The sequence below is a fragment of the Tamandua tetradactyla genome, chromosome 23 (assembly GCF_023851605.1).
Source record: "Tamandua tetradactyla isolate mTamTet1 chromosome 23, mTamTet1.pri, whole genome shotgun sequence".
Classification (NCBI taxonomy): domain Eukaryota; kingdom Metazoa; phylum Chordata; class Mammalia; order Pilosa; family Myrmecophagidae; genus Tamandua; species Tamandua tetradactyla.
The window spans coordinates 14,719,386-14,734,016 of NC_135349.1; the positions used below are offsets into that span (position 1 = coordinate 14,719,386).

The window sequence follows — 14,631 nt, forward strand, 5'->3', positions numbered from 1 at the left end:
ACAGAGGAGGGAATGTGGAAGGAAGAGGTTTTGAGGCCAAGGCTAAGCAGTTGTAAAAGCCCAGGGTCCTGAACAAACAGCTGTGGCTGATTTGGGGATTGATATCTGTATGGCAAGTGGGGAGAGTGCTGGATATTAAGAAGTAGTAGAACAGATAACTGTCTTGAGAATATTGGATATGAAAGGGAGGAAAGAGAGAGTGATATTTTGAGGAGGAGAAATGGCTAAAAGAAAAATTTTATTTTGGTTTTATTTATTTTTTTTATTTTTATTTTTTTTTTATTAATTAAAAAAAGAATTAACAAAACAATTAGAAATCATTCCAGTCTACATGTACAATCAGTAATTCTTAATAACATCACATAGTTGCATATTCATCATTTCTTAGTACATTTGCATCGATTTAGAAAAAGAAATAAAAAGACAACAGAATAAGAATTAAAACAATAATAGAAAGAAAGAAAACAAAAAAAAACAAAAACAAAAAACCTATACCTCACATGCAGCTTCATTCAGTGTTTTAACATAATTGCATTACAATTGGGTAGTATTGTGCTGTCCATTTCTGAGTTTTTATATCCAGTCCCGTTGTACAGTCTGTATCCCTTCATCTCCAATTATCCCTTCTCTTTTTTTTTTTTTTTTTAATTAACGGAAAAAAAGAAATTAACCCAACATTTAGAGATCATACCATTCTACACATGCAATCATTAATTCTTAACATCATCACATAGATGCATGATCATCATTTCTTAGTACATTTGCATTGGTTTAGAAGAACTAGCAACATAACCGAAAAAGATATAGAATGTTAATATAGAGAAAAAAATAAAAGTAATAATAGTAAAATCAAAACAAAACAACACAAAACAAAACAAAAACCTATAGCTCAGATGCAGCTTCATTCAGTGTTTTAACATGATTACTTTACAATTAGGTATTATTGTGCTGTCCATTTTTGAGTTTTTGTATCTAGTCCTGTTGCACAGTCTGTATCCCTTCAGCTTCAATTACCCATTGTCTTACCCTGTTTCTAACTCCTGCTGAACTCTGTTACCAATGACATATTTCAAGTTTATTCTCGAATGTCCGTTCACATCAGTGGGACCATACAGTATTTGTCCTTTAGTTTTTGGCTGGATTCACTCAGCATAATATTCTCTATGTCCATCCATGTTATTACATGGTTCATAAGTTTATCTTGTCTTAAAGCTGCATAATATTCCATCGTATGTATATACCACAGTTTGTTTAGCCACTCTTCTGTTGATGGAGATTTTGGCTGTTTCCATCTCTTTGCAATTGTAAATAACGCTGCTATAAACATTGGTGTGCAAATGTCCGTTTGTGTCTTTGCCCTTAAGTCCTTTGAGTAGATACCTAGCAATGGTATTGCTGGGTCGTATGGCAGTTCTATATTCAGCTTTTTGAGGAACCGCCAAACTGCCTTCCACAGTGGTTGCACCCTTTGACATTCCCACCAACAGTGGATAAGTGTGCCTCTTTCTCCGCATCCTCTCCAGCACTTGTCATTTTCTGTTTTGTTGATAATGGCCATTCTGGTGGGTGTGAGATGATATCTCATTGTGGTTTTGATTTGCATTTCTCTAATGGCCAGGGACATTGAGCATCTCTTCATGTGCCTCTCGGCCATCCGTATTTCCTCTTCTGAGAGGTGTCTGTTCAAGTCTTTTTCCCATTTTGTAATTGGGTTGGCTGTCTTTTTGTTGTTGAGATGAACAATCTCTTTATAAATTCTGGATACTAGACCTTTATCTGATATATCATTTCCAAATATTGTCTCCCATTGTGAAGGCTGTCTTTCTACTTTCTTGATGAAGTTCTTTTTTATTAACGGAAAAAAAAAAAAAAAAGAAATTTACACAACATTTAGAAATCATACCATTCTACATATGCACTCAGTAATTTTTAACATCATCACATAGATGCATGATCATTGTTTCTTGGTACATTTGCATCGGTTTAGAGGAACTAGCAACACAACAGAAAAAGATATAAAATGTTAATATAAAGAAAAGAAATAAAAGTAGTAGTAATAGTAAAAAACAACAACAACAAACAAACCAACAAGCAAACAAAAACAAAAAAAACCCTATAGCTCAGATGCAGCTTCATTCAGTATTTTAACATGATTACTTTACAATTAGGTATTATTGTGCTGTCCATTTTTGAGTTTTTGTATCTAGTCCTGTTGCACAGTCTGTATCCCTTCAGCTTCAATTACCCATTGTCTTACCCTGTTTCTAACTCCTGCTGAACTCTGTTACCAATGACATATTTCAAGTTTATTCTCGAATGTCCGTTCACATCAGTGGGACCATACAGTATTTATCCTTTAGTTTTTGGCTGGATTCACTCAGCATAATATTCTCTATGTCCATCCATGTTATTACATGGTTCATAAGTTTATCTTGTCTTAAAGCTGCATAATATTCCATCGTATGTATATACCACAGTTTGTTTAGCCACTCTTCTGTTGATGGAGATTTTGGCTGTTTCCATCTCTTTGCAATTGTAAATAATGCTGCTATAAACATTGGTGTGCAAATGTCCGTTTGTGTCTTTGCCCTTAAGTCCTTTGAGTAGATACCTAGCAATGGTATTGCTGGGTCGTATGGCAATTCTATATTCAGCTTTTTGAGGAACCGCCAAACTGCCTTCCACAGTGGTTGCACCCTTTGACATTCCCACCAACAGTGGATAAGTGTGCCTCTTTCTCCGCATCCTCTCCAGCACTTGTCATTTTCTGTTTTGTTGATAATGGCCATTCTGGTGGGTGTGAGATGATATCTCATTGTGGTTTTGATTTGCATTTCTCTAATGGCCAGGGACATTGAGCATCTCTTCATGTGCCTCTTGGCCATCCGTATTTCTTCTTCTGGTAGGTGTCTGTTTAAGTCTTTTTCCCATTTTGTAATTGGGTTGGCTGTCTTTTTGTTGTTGAGTTGAATAATCTCTTTATAAATTCTGGATACTAGACCTTTATCTGATATGTCGTTTCCAAATATTGTCTCCCATTGTGTAGGCTGTCTTTCTACTTTCTTGATGAAGTTCTCTGATGCACAAAAGTGTTTAATTTTGAGGAGCTCCCATTTATTTATTTCCTTCTTCAGTGTTCTTGCTTTAGGTTTAAGGTCCATAAAACCGCCTCCAGTTGTAAGATCCATAAGATATCTCCCAACATTTTCCTCTAACTGTTTTATGGTCTTAGACCTAATGTTTAGATCTTTGATCCATTTTGAGTTAACTTTTGTATAGGGTGTGAGAGATGGGTCTTCTTTCATTCTTTTGCATATGGATATCCAGTTCTCTAGGCACCATTTATTGAAGAGACTGCTCTGTCCCAGGTGAGTTGGCTTGACTGCCTTATCAAAGATCAAATGTCCATAGATGAGAGGGTCTATATCTGAGCACTCTATTCGATTCCATTGGTCGATATATCTATCTTTATGCCAATACCATGCTGTTTTGACCACTGTGGCTTCATAATATGCCTTAAAGTCAGGCAGCGCGAGACCTCCAGCCTCGTTTTTTTTCCTCAAGATGTTTTTAGCAATTCGGGGCACCCTGCCCTTCCAGATAAATTTGCTTATTGGTTTTTCTATTTCTGAAAAATAAGTTGTTGGGATTTTGATTGGTATTGCATTGAATGTGTAAATCAATTTAGGTAGGATTGACATCTTAACTATATTTAGTCTTCCAATCCATGAACACGGTATGCCCTTCCATCTATTTAGGTCTTCTGTGATTTCTTTTAGCAGTTTTTTGTAGTTTTCTTTATATAGGTTTTTTGTCTCTTTAGTTAAATTTATTCCTAGGTATTTTATTCTTTTAGTTGCAATTGTAAATGGGATTCGTTTCTTGATTTCCCCCTCAGCTTGTTCATTACTAGTGTATAGAAATGCTACAGATTTTTGAATGTTGATCTTGTAACCTGCTACTTTGCTGTACTCATTTATTAGCTCTAGTAGTTTTGTTGTGGATTTTTCCGGGTTTTCTACGTATAGTATCATATCGTCTGCAAACAGTGATAGTTTTACTTCTTCCTTTCCAATTTTGATGCCTTGTATTTCTTTTTCTTGTCTAATTGCTCTGGCTAGAACCTCCAACACAATGTTGAATAATAGTGGTGATAGTGGACATCCTTGTCTTGTTCCTGATCTTAGGGGGAAAGTTTTCAATTTTTCCCCATTGAGGATGATATTAGCTGTGGGTTTTTCATATATTCCCTCTATCATTTTAAGGAAGTTCCCTTGTATTCCTATCTTTTGAAGTGTTTTCAACAGGACAGGATGTTGAATCTTGTCGAATGCCTTCTCTGCATCAATTGAGATGATCATGTGATTTTTCTGCTTTGATTTGTTGATATGGTGTATTACATTAATTGATTTTCTTATGTTGAACCATCCTTGCATACCTGGGATGAATCCTACTTGGTCATGATGTATAATTCTTTTAATGTGCTGTTGGATACGATTTGCTAGAATTTTATTGAGGATTTTTGCATCTGTATTCATTAGAGAGATTGGTCTGTAGTTTTCTTTTTTTGTAATATCTTTGCCTGGTTTTGGTATGAGGGTGATGTTGGCTTCATAGAATGAATTAGGTAGTTTTCCCTCCACTTCGATTTTTTTGAAGAGTTTGAAGAGAATTGGTACTAATTCTTTCTGGAACGTTTGGTAGAATTCACATGTGAAGCCATCTGGTCCTGGACTTTTCTTTTTAGGAAGCTTTTGAATGACTAATTCAATTTCTTTACTTGTGATTGGTTTGTTGAGGTCATCTTTGTCTTCTTGAGTCAAAGTTGGTTGTTCATGTCTTTCCAGGAACCCGTCCATTTCCTCTAAATTGTTGTATTTATTAGCGTAAAGTTGTTCATAGTATCCTGTTATTACCTCCTTTATTTCTGTGAGGTCAGTAGTTATGTCTCCTCTTCCATTTCTGATCTTATTTATTTGCATCCTCTCTCTTCTTCTTTTTGTCAATCTTGCTAAGGGCCCATCAATCTTATTGATTTTCTCATAGAACCAACTTCTGGCCTTATTGATATTCTCTATTGTTTTCATGTTTTCAATTTCATTTATTTGTGCTCTAATCTTTGTTATTTCTTTCCTTTTGCTTGCTTTGGGGTTAGCTTGCTGTTCTTTCTCCAGTTCTTCCAAATGGATAGTTAATTCCTGAATTTTTGCCTTTTCTTCTTTTCTGATATAGGCATTTAGAGCAATAAATTTCCCTCTTAGCACTGCCTTTGCTGCGTCCCATAAGTTTTGATATGTTGTGTTTTCATTTTCATTCGCCTCGAGGTATTTGCTAATTTCCCTTGCAATTTCTTCTTTGACCCAGTCGTTGTTTAGGAGTGTGTTGTTGAGCCTCCACGTATTTGTGAATTTTCTGGCACTCTGCCTATTATTGATTTCCAACATCATTCCTTTATGGTCCGAGAAAGTGTTGTGTAAGATTTCAATCTTTTTAAATTTGTTAAGACTTGCTTTGTGACCCAGCATATGGTCTATCTTTGAGAATGATCCATGAGCACTTGAGAAAAAGGTGTATCCTGCTGTTGTGGGATGTAATGTCCTATAAATGTCTATTAAGTCTAGTTCATTTATAGTAATATTCAGATTCTCTATTTCTTTGTTGATCCTCTGTCTAGATGTTCTGTCCCTTGATGAGAGTGGTGAGTTGAAGTCTCCAACTATTATGGTATATGAGTCTATTTCCCTTTTCAATGTTTGCAGTATATTCCTCACGTATTTTGGGGCATTCTGATTCGGTGCGTAAATATTTATGATTGTTATGTCTTCTTGTTTAATTGTTCCTTTTATTAGTATATAGTGTCCTTCTTTGTCTCTTTTAACTGTTTTACATTTGAAGTCTAATTTGTTGGATATTAGTATAGCCACTCCTGCTCTTTTCTGGTTGTTATTTGCATGAAATATCTTTTCCCAACCTTTCACTTTCAACCTATGTTTATCTTTGGGTCTAAGATGTGTTTCCTGTAGACAGCATATAGAAGGATCCTGTTTTTTAATCCATTCTGCCAATCTATGTCTTTTGATTGGGGAATTCAGTCCATTGACATTTAGTGTTATTACTGTTTGGATAATATTTTCCTCTAACATTTTGCCTTTTGTATTATATATATCATATCTGATTTTCCTTCTTTCTACACTCTTTTCCATATCTCTCTCTTCTGTCTTTTTGTATCTGACTCTAGTGCTCCCTTTAGTATTTCTTGCAGAGCTGGTCTCTTGGTCACAAATTCTTTCAGTGACTTTTTGTCTGAGAATGTTTTAATTTCTCCCTCATTTTTGAAGGATAATTTTGCTGGATATAGGAGTCTTGGTTGGCAGTTTTTCTCTTTTAGTATTTTAAATATATCATCCCACTGTCTTCTAGCTTCCATGGTTTCTGCTGAGAAATCTACACAAAATCTTATTGGGTTTCCCTTGTATGTAATGGATTGTTTTTCTCTTGCTGCTTTCAAGATCTTCTCTTTCTCTTTGACCTCTGACATTCTAACTAGTAAGTGTCTTGGAGAACGCCTATTTGGGTCTAATCTCTTTGGGGTGCGCTGCACTTCTTGGATCTGTAATTTTAGGTCTTTCATAAGAGTTGGGAAATTTTCAGTGATAATTTCTTCCATTAGTTTTTCTCCTCCTTTTCCCTTCTCTTCTCCTTCTGGGACACCCACAACACGTATATTTGTGCGGTTCATATTGTCCTTGAGTTCCCTGATACCCTGTTCAAATTTTTCCATTCTTTTCCCTATAGTTTCTGTTTCTTTTTGGAATTCAGATGTTCCATCCTCCAAATCACTAATTCTATCTTCTGTCTCTTTAAGTCTATCATTGTAGCTATCCATTATTTTTTCTATGTTTGCTACTTTATCTTTCACTTCCATAAGTTCTGCGATTTGTTTTTTCAGTTTTTCTATTTCTTCTTTATGTTCAGCCCATGTCCTCTTCATGTCCTCCCTCAATTTATCGATTTCATTTTTGAAGAGGTTTTCCATTTCTGTTCGTATATTCAGCATTAGTTGTCTCAGCTCTTGTGTCTCATTTGAGCTATTGGTTTGTTCCTTTGACTGAGCCATATTCTCAATCTTTTGAGCGTGGACAGTTATCTTCTGCTGCTGGCGTCTGGGCATTTATTCAGATTTCTCTTGGTGTTGGACCCAGCAAGGTTGTAATATTTTTCTGTGAAATCTCTGGGTTCTGTTTTTCTTATCCTGCCCAGTAGGTGGCGCTCGTGGCACCCGTTTGTCTGCGGGTCCCACCAGTAAAAGGTGCTGTGGGACCTTAAACTTTGGAAAACTCTCGCCGTCCTGGGGGTTCGCTAGCCGAAACGGCTTGAGCCGGCCCGGGGTCCGAACGCAGGGAGGGTTGCTGGTCGCCGCAGCCAGGGAAAGAGCCCGTCCGAATTTCCTAGTCGGCCCTGGGCAACAAGCGTGGCGGGAGGGCGCCAGCGGCAGCGGCCCGCCCGAGAGAGTGCACGTTCCCCGGGAGTCACGGGTTTGGAAGGGGCCTCCCCCACCCGTCACCGTTCTCTGCGGCCTGGGGGTTTCCGATCCAATTCTCTCAGTTGGTCCGGGGGCTGCGCGTGGTGTGGGCGCCAGCCGTCTTTGTTTCAAGGGACCGCCTCTCCAATTCTCCCAGCCGGCCCGGGAAGGGGGAAGGGAGTAACTCCGGCCGCTTGCCACCCCGCCTGGTAAGGCCCGCGCGCCTCGGCGATCTCACCCGAGCTGCTTCTCTCAGCCAGCCAGCCGTTCCAGGATGGGGTACGCTGTCTTTTTTATCTCTGTTGTGGCTTTGGGCGCTTTCTGTATCGTTTCTACTCCCCTAGTAGGTGTCCTGGAGAAGAAACTAAGATCCGCGCGTCTTACTAAGCCGCCATCTTCCAGGAAGTCCTGGTTTTATTTTTAAATATACATTTAGGACCGTAGAAACTGAGAACACCCTCTGCTGGGATGAGGCTCAATGAAGGAGCATTGTTAAAAAGGATCATGTCCACTCATTTACAAATAACTGTGTGCAAAATCATTTTTATTTTAGCACTTACTGAGTATAACATTTTTTAGTGTTTAAAAGACATTTTTGTGTCAGGTCATTTGATGTTTGCAAAGGACAGCTGCCCATTTTGCACTTGGACTCAGATTCAGAGACTCTAAGTCTTGTAAGGAATAACGTCAGTGCCAGGATTTGAGCCTAGGCCTTCTTTATGTCCATATATCCTGAGCTGATTACAGGCACAGGACTATACTAGGTCCCAGAGTTTCCAAAGATGCTGCTCCCCATTCCAGGACATCCATTACCCATTTCCTACCCTTCCCCCCATAACCACATATAGGAATAAATGAAATGTTACTGTTGATCTTGGCAATAATATTGTTGTTATGGTTTGCAAGAAGATAGAAATTAAGCATGCTCAGAGGAACATGTGGTAAAAAGATAATGCATTAAGGAAACATTTGAATCATATGAATTGACAGTTTCTTTCTTGCTGGCTCACATCCCCTTGGCCCTTGTATGTTCAGTCTTGTGCTATTTCTTTTGAATCAAGCATGCACTTAGCATTCCTTTTCTGAAATATGATTGATGTACCAATTTGGGAGATGAGTGTATTGAGCCTCCAGGGAATATCATTATGTGCTGGACTTAGTATAGAATCAGAGGGCCACTGTCCAAGGCAACAGGGAAATCACTTTAGTTGGCAGGTATTTTGTGCTTTGTCGAGTTTTCTGCCTAATAAGAATAGTGGCCTGAGAGATTCAGGAAAATGTTTCTTACTTTCAGGTAGTCTTGTGTCCTATTATACCCCTTCCCCCAGTTCCCCCCCCCCCCCACTTTTTTCCCCCTCTTGTTACTCAATTTATCCTATATTTTGGGCCTGAGCCTAGATATTTGTATAATTGCTGCTTCCTTTCCTTCTCTTTTTTTCTACAGAAAGATGTAGCACTTAAGCCTCAGGAACGTGTGGAGAAACGCCAGACCCCTCTGACCAAGAAGAAACGAGAAGCACTTACCAACGGCTTGTCCTTTCACTCAAAGAAGAGCAGACTCAGCCACCCACACCACTACAGCTCAGATCGAGAAAATGACCGCAATCTCTGCCAGCACCTTGGGAAAAGAAAGAAAATGCCCAAGGGACTCAGACAGGTGAGGAAGCATGGGTTTCGTTTTGCTTTGTTTTGTTTCCTATGGCTGCAGGATCCCTTCTTTAGGTGTCTGCTCCTCTGTGGTTCTTCCCAACAGGTGAAGAAGATATCCTTGGTGTTACACTGGAGTTGACTGTCTTGGAGAGCTTGCTTGTAGTTTCTGAATATATTGGCCTAATTGAATATACAGGCACATTTCACAGTTTTTTAAATTGTGAATTGAAACTTCAGCGTGGGACCCTTTCAATCTGCCATGCTTTGTGTAACAAAAGTGTGATGCTGGTGCTACTGAGTTTTAGGGCATGCTGAGGTCTTCATGATTGTCGAGATAGACTGGCTTGTAGAGGAGAGACCTTCGTAATTTGAACAAATAGTACCGGCGGGTTTGATCACATTCATTGTGTATCTCAAGGTACTGCAGTGCTAAAAATAGTTGTCTATGTGTGAGCAGTGCTTAAGATACATATTTTCTCGGGAATCTCTGCTATTGTGACGTGCAGGTGAGGAGTGGCAGAAAAATGAATTTGCCTTGTGGTGCTTTAGTTGTTCACCATATCCCTTAATTCAAGACTACTTTTGTGACCTGCTGATTGTATGAAAGGGGCTTACTGGTTTGTTAATAATTAGGGTTCAATGATCCTTAAGAAAATAGTCTTGGCATTTCGTGAGCCTTTCTACCTGTGGAAATCCTCATATAAGGGGGCTTAATAAAGAGAAATGAAGCTATTTACAACAATTTTTCTGCACAAATCTGAAGGGTTAAGTGCCTGCTGGGGTACCTTTCTCCTGGGTGTGTTTTGTTTATTTTTAGGAGGGCAATTGGGTGGGATTGACTACCACTTTAAGGAAGCAAAGGAAGTGTGGTTCACAAACCAGGTGCTGCTAATTAGAAGCTGAGACGATAATGTCTAGTTTGCAGATGTTTCACTGAATAGGGGCGAGAGTTGGAATCATTCAAAACAGTGGTTTTAAAACCTCACAGATTGTTAGGATCATATCATGAGCCTTACCAAACACAAATTTCTAGCCCCTACCTATTAAACCAGAATCTCTAGGGGGTAAGCCTTTGGAATTTGTAGTTTTAGAAAATTTTCCATTTGCTAATGATCAGCCTGGTTTGGAAATTACTCATAAAACATCGAAGTGTGTATTTGGTGATGATTTCTAGTGAAGTGTGGAAGAGCCAAAATCCTTAGTAATATCTAGTGAGCAGTTCTGTGTTAGAGTTCAACTTGATAAATAATGAAAGAATATTCCATTTGGAAAACATTTACTGTGATGGTTTTCAGCATAGACTCGGAAGGATCCCAGGCCAATTGGACACTCAGGAGAGTGTTTCTGATGGTACACACATGTCCTGAAATGCCAGATTGAAATTATCATAGAATTATTAACATATATTTAATGCATACTATGTTAGTCATTTGACAAAGGGATTTGTATAACTTGTAACCCTTACAGCAACCTTAACTAGTAGGTAATATTATGTTTACTTTACAGATGTGTAAAGTAGGGATCAGAGAGAGTGACTTGTCTGAGGCCACTTAGCAATGGGAGACAGAGGCAGAGTTTATACCTAGAACTTTCTGGCCCCAGAGCTTTCTCTGTTTCCCTTGTGTGTTCTTCCTCCTTTGTCTGTGAAAAAGATTGGACAAGAAGAGAGAGAATTCCAGGTCAGAGAATGGAGAGAATTGACAAGTATTTCTAGAAATTCTATGAAGAGTTTGGTCAGAGGAAATGATTCTGGTCATAGAAATGGCCTATAAAGGCCCAAGAAGAAACAAGATAAACTCCCAAATTCAGGGAGTAAAGGATGAGCTGGAAATTTTGTAGGTACCAAATTTGAATGAAGATATTTAGGAGGAGGAGTACAGGGTGACAGGGATGACAAAAGGGGTGGAAGAAGGTATTGGTTCTACAAAAGGTGATGTTCCTGTGATTTGTGACTCAGTATGGAGCTCATGCCTCTCTGTGTGAGATATGGGAGAGCACCCGGTGGAGAGAGGTTGCAGCATAACCACCACCTCTCCTGCAGGCCATACCCCAGCAGGCTGGGAGGAAGGCTCCTTACCCTTCACACAAGAAACCGGAGTTACTTATGAATCAACTCTAGACTTTGGGGGCCTTATCACTCAATCTGTCTTTTTGCACACCAGATTGACTTTTCTCTGTCTTCAGAATTCTTCTGTCTACTTTGTGAAACTCAAAGGGTTTCAAGATCCTCAGGCGAGAGAGGTTATGATTATATATATAATCATATATGTATGAGAAAGACTGTCCCCTCTGTGTCTGGAGTTGGAGTAGTTTTTGGTCCTAAGAGCCAACTTTTTGGTACTAACTAATGGTATTTGAAACCAAAGCCATACCTGTTACAGGGAAAATATTTGAAAAGCCAATTATTTTGATGTATTCCTTATGAATTATGGAGAAAGAAAGAACACCTTTGGCCTTTGTGAAGGTTTTAAAAGCCCTGTGTATCTTTGGCCTATGTGAAGTTTTTAAAAACAAGTAATGTTTTTGATGCCAAAATATATTCTTCAAATGAAATGTCATATTTCTAGTAGGAAGGGAAGCAGAAGTTGATATTTGAGATAAGGCCATACTGTTTTTCATTTGCAATATTCCTGGAATCACATGTACTATTATGAAACCCTGAACAAATCATTGTCTGGTGTTGCCCATTTGTCCTATGAGGGGATTAGACTAGAAAATTTTTCAAGTCTCTTATCCCTTTGAGTTCCATGATTTTTTAAATTTGTGAACTACACAAAGTACAGTTCTGTAGAAGTCTTTGAGGAAGTCCCTAGTTCTGAAGGTAATTTTGTTTCGGAGCCTGTAATTGATAGGCTGTGTGACACCCTTTAAAGATGTGAGGGATAAACGAGGACTTCATCGTGGCAGGGACAGGCACAGTCAGTTGTATGTCAGTGCCATCTGTTTTGTGAGCATTGGTGAAAGGTGACACGTGAGTATTTAGTGGCCCGAGAAGATGTTAAAAAACTTGTCCTAAGAATATTTGTGATTGCTTTCCTATCATTTTAGACATCAATATATGTCACGTTGCCTTTTCTCCTGCCCTTGTCTGTATCAGAAAAGCAACTGAATCTGACCGTTTTAGCTGGGAGGGGTCAGTGAGATGAGGGTGGCCCTTGAGAGTTTCTAAATTAATGGATTGTTGTCTAGTGTCTCTTGTTGAGGGAATTAAAATCAGCAGAACTATAGTAATAAGGGCTATAGTAGGAGGTAAGAACTTAGTTTTTATTTCTAACTTTGTGAGAGTGGATTAGGTTTGTATCTTATTAGAAAATGGCACTTCCTAAGCAGGCAACTTAATGTACAGCTTTCCTGTAATTAGGGGAAGATGTTACTCCTTAGTGGGGAGGATGTAATAGGATTTTTTCTTCTGAAACTCCATTGAAGGCAACTAATCCTTTTACTGTGAGTGCAATTATATACTTTTATAAAAGAGAGGTGGAATTCTAAAACCAAATCACTTTTTCACTCTTTACTGATTATAAAGCCTCAGTTCTAGGGATGTTGTTCCATACTGTCAAATGAGAGATTTTTATTGACACTTAACTACCCCAGTGGAGCTTATTTGTTGGATTATGTTTCTACGTATAAATACATACTGGCTTAGGAAGTGCTGAGCTAGCCACTGTCTTGGAAAATCGTTGCACTTTTTTTTATGTGGTAAATTTGAACATCTCCCTAATTCCCAAAGGAGTTAAAAAAAAAAAAAGATGGAGAAAGGAGCAAATTAACTGTCATACAAAATAGTGCCTCTTTCTCACCTCCCTAGACTTTTATTTGTCCTACACGGAAACTATTTGTTCATGATGTGCGCTCTTAGACATTATGTAAAAAGTTTTAGCTTATGCTAATAAGGATATGGTGGGGTTCTCTCCCCTACCCCATAGTTGGGGATGGAAAATCAAACAGAGGTTGTACAGGTCCTCTGTAAGGAGCTTTATTCTCTAATTGGAAGGCTGAGTCACCGTGAAATCACTGAAGTACACAATGCAGTCACATGTTGCCAAGACTACTTAGCTAAATTTTTACTTCCTCAGAGGCACTTTGGGAAAAGGAACCCTTCCTCAAGTCCTGAATTTAGTTTTCTTTTAGTACATCTGACTTCTGGTCCATGGGGGAACTCTCTTAAAAATTTAGTAGTATGTAGTTTAAAAAACAGAAAGGGAAATGGGGTTTTAAAAATTGACAGAGGAAAAGCTGATGAGAGTTCAGAAAACTTTCATATATTGAGTCTTATTAGATATTTCTGAATAGAGATTATAGTTTGTTCTTCCTCTCTCTTATGTGAATTGAACTAGAGGAAATAGATTTAACGGGAGACATTATTTTAGTTATGTGAACTCTTCTAAAAGACACCAGAATGGATCATCAAGGAAAATCCCAGAATCTCCCTTCTAACTGGGTTTTATAAGCCCAAAAGCCATTCATCTAAGGTTATAATGTCCCATAAAAAAAAGAGGGAAATCTATTGAGATTACTTCTAGCCATAGGAGCCTACCATTTGAGAAGAAAATAGAGGAATTTGGAAATATTTAAGGAATGTAGCAGTATACTTTGAACTTGCTAGTGAAAATGGCTGGGTAGGAATGCTTTATGTGATTTAAAAGTTTTCACAAAAATTTATCTGAATAGGTATTGCTTGTAAGGAATAAAAATTTGCTCCAGTCCCTGAACATCTAGTGTGCTGGAGTCAGTGCTTGGTAGAGAATATGTAGTTCACATTGTAAATTTTAGATACCAAGAATGTGCTGATTCCAGGAAGAAGAGGGTTTGATTCCAGTGCCAAGTCTAAAATTTAAGCTGTATTCATGGTTGGTTTTCTCTACTTTGTGTATTGACTTTGCCTGTTGGCCTTATTTGTAGTAAGTAGTTGTATTGGTATGGAAGAGTCCAGGTGACTAAGCTACCGGCTGATTTTCCATCCAGTCTGGTGTAGCAGTATGTCCCTGCCGGTGCACTTTCCCTCTTGAGAGCATTTACTACCAGAGGCTGGTTCTTTATTTCAGTAGGACTTAGACATATTTTCTGAAGAGCTCTCTGTTCCATTTTTTGCTAGTGGAAATTAACTTGTATAGTAGAATTTATAATGGAAATCTTTTATTGAACAGATCCAGTTTGAGCCACATTCTGAAGATTTGCTAATTAGTTTTAGGTAGAAATACAGACAGAAATCACATAGGTATTTATCCAGCTTGACTCTAGAGCCTATAGATTTCTGGATTGAGAGTGTTTGAAACGCCAGTGTAATTAGGGATTGTACTTTAAGAAATGAAAAGACATTTGAAATTTGCTATGTGCCGTATCATAAATACATTTGTTATAATGGTTAAATGCCTGAAGGTGTCTTGAGCTACTATCAAGATGTGAGCTGCAGTTGAATTATTTTTACTTTATATTTTGAAATTTTGAGTTTAATGTGC

The 14,631-nt window shown here is 38.3% G+C and overlaps 1 protein-coding gene across 4 annotated transcripts in view; it reads left to right on the forward strand.

Annotated features, from left to right (window-relative positions):
* AUTS2 (activator of transcription and developmental regulator AUTS2) overlaps positions 1–14,631 on the forward strand; it is a 1,196,629-nt gene that overhangs the window by 300,909 nt on the left and 881,089 nt on the right. For all 4 annotated transcript variants that reach the window (XM_077141005.1, XM_077141006.1, XM_077141007.1 and 1 more), the window contains exon 2: positions 8,967–9,179. In XM_077141005.1, the coding sequence (XP_076997120.1) occupies positions 8,967–9,179 (213 nt within the window). The remainder of the gene's footprint in view (positions 1–8,966; positions 9,180–14,631) is intronic.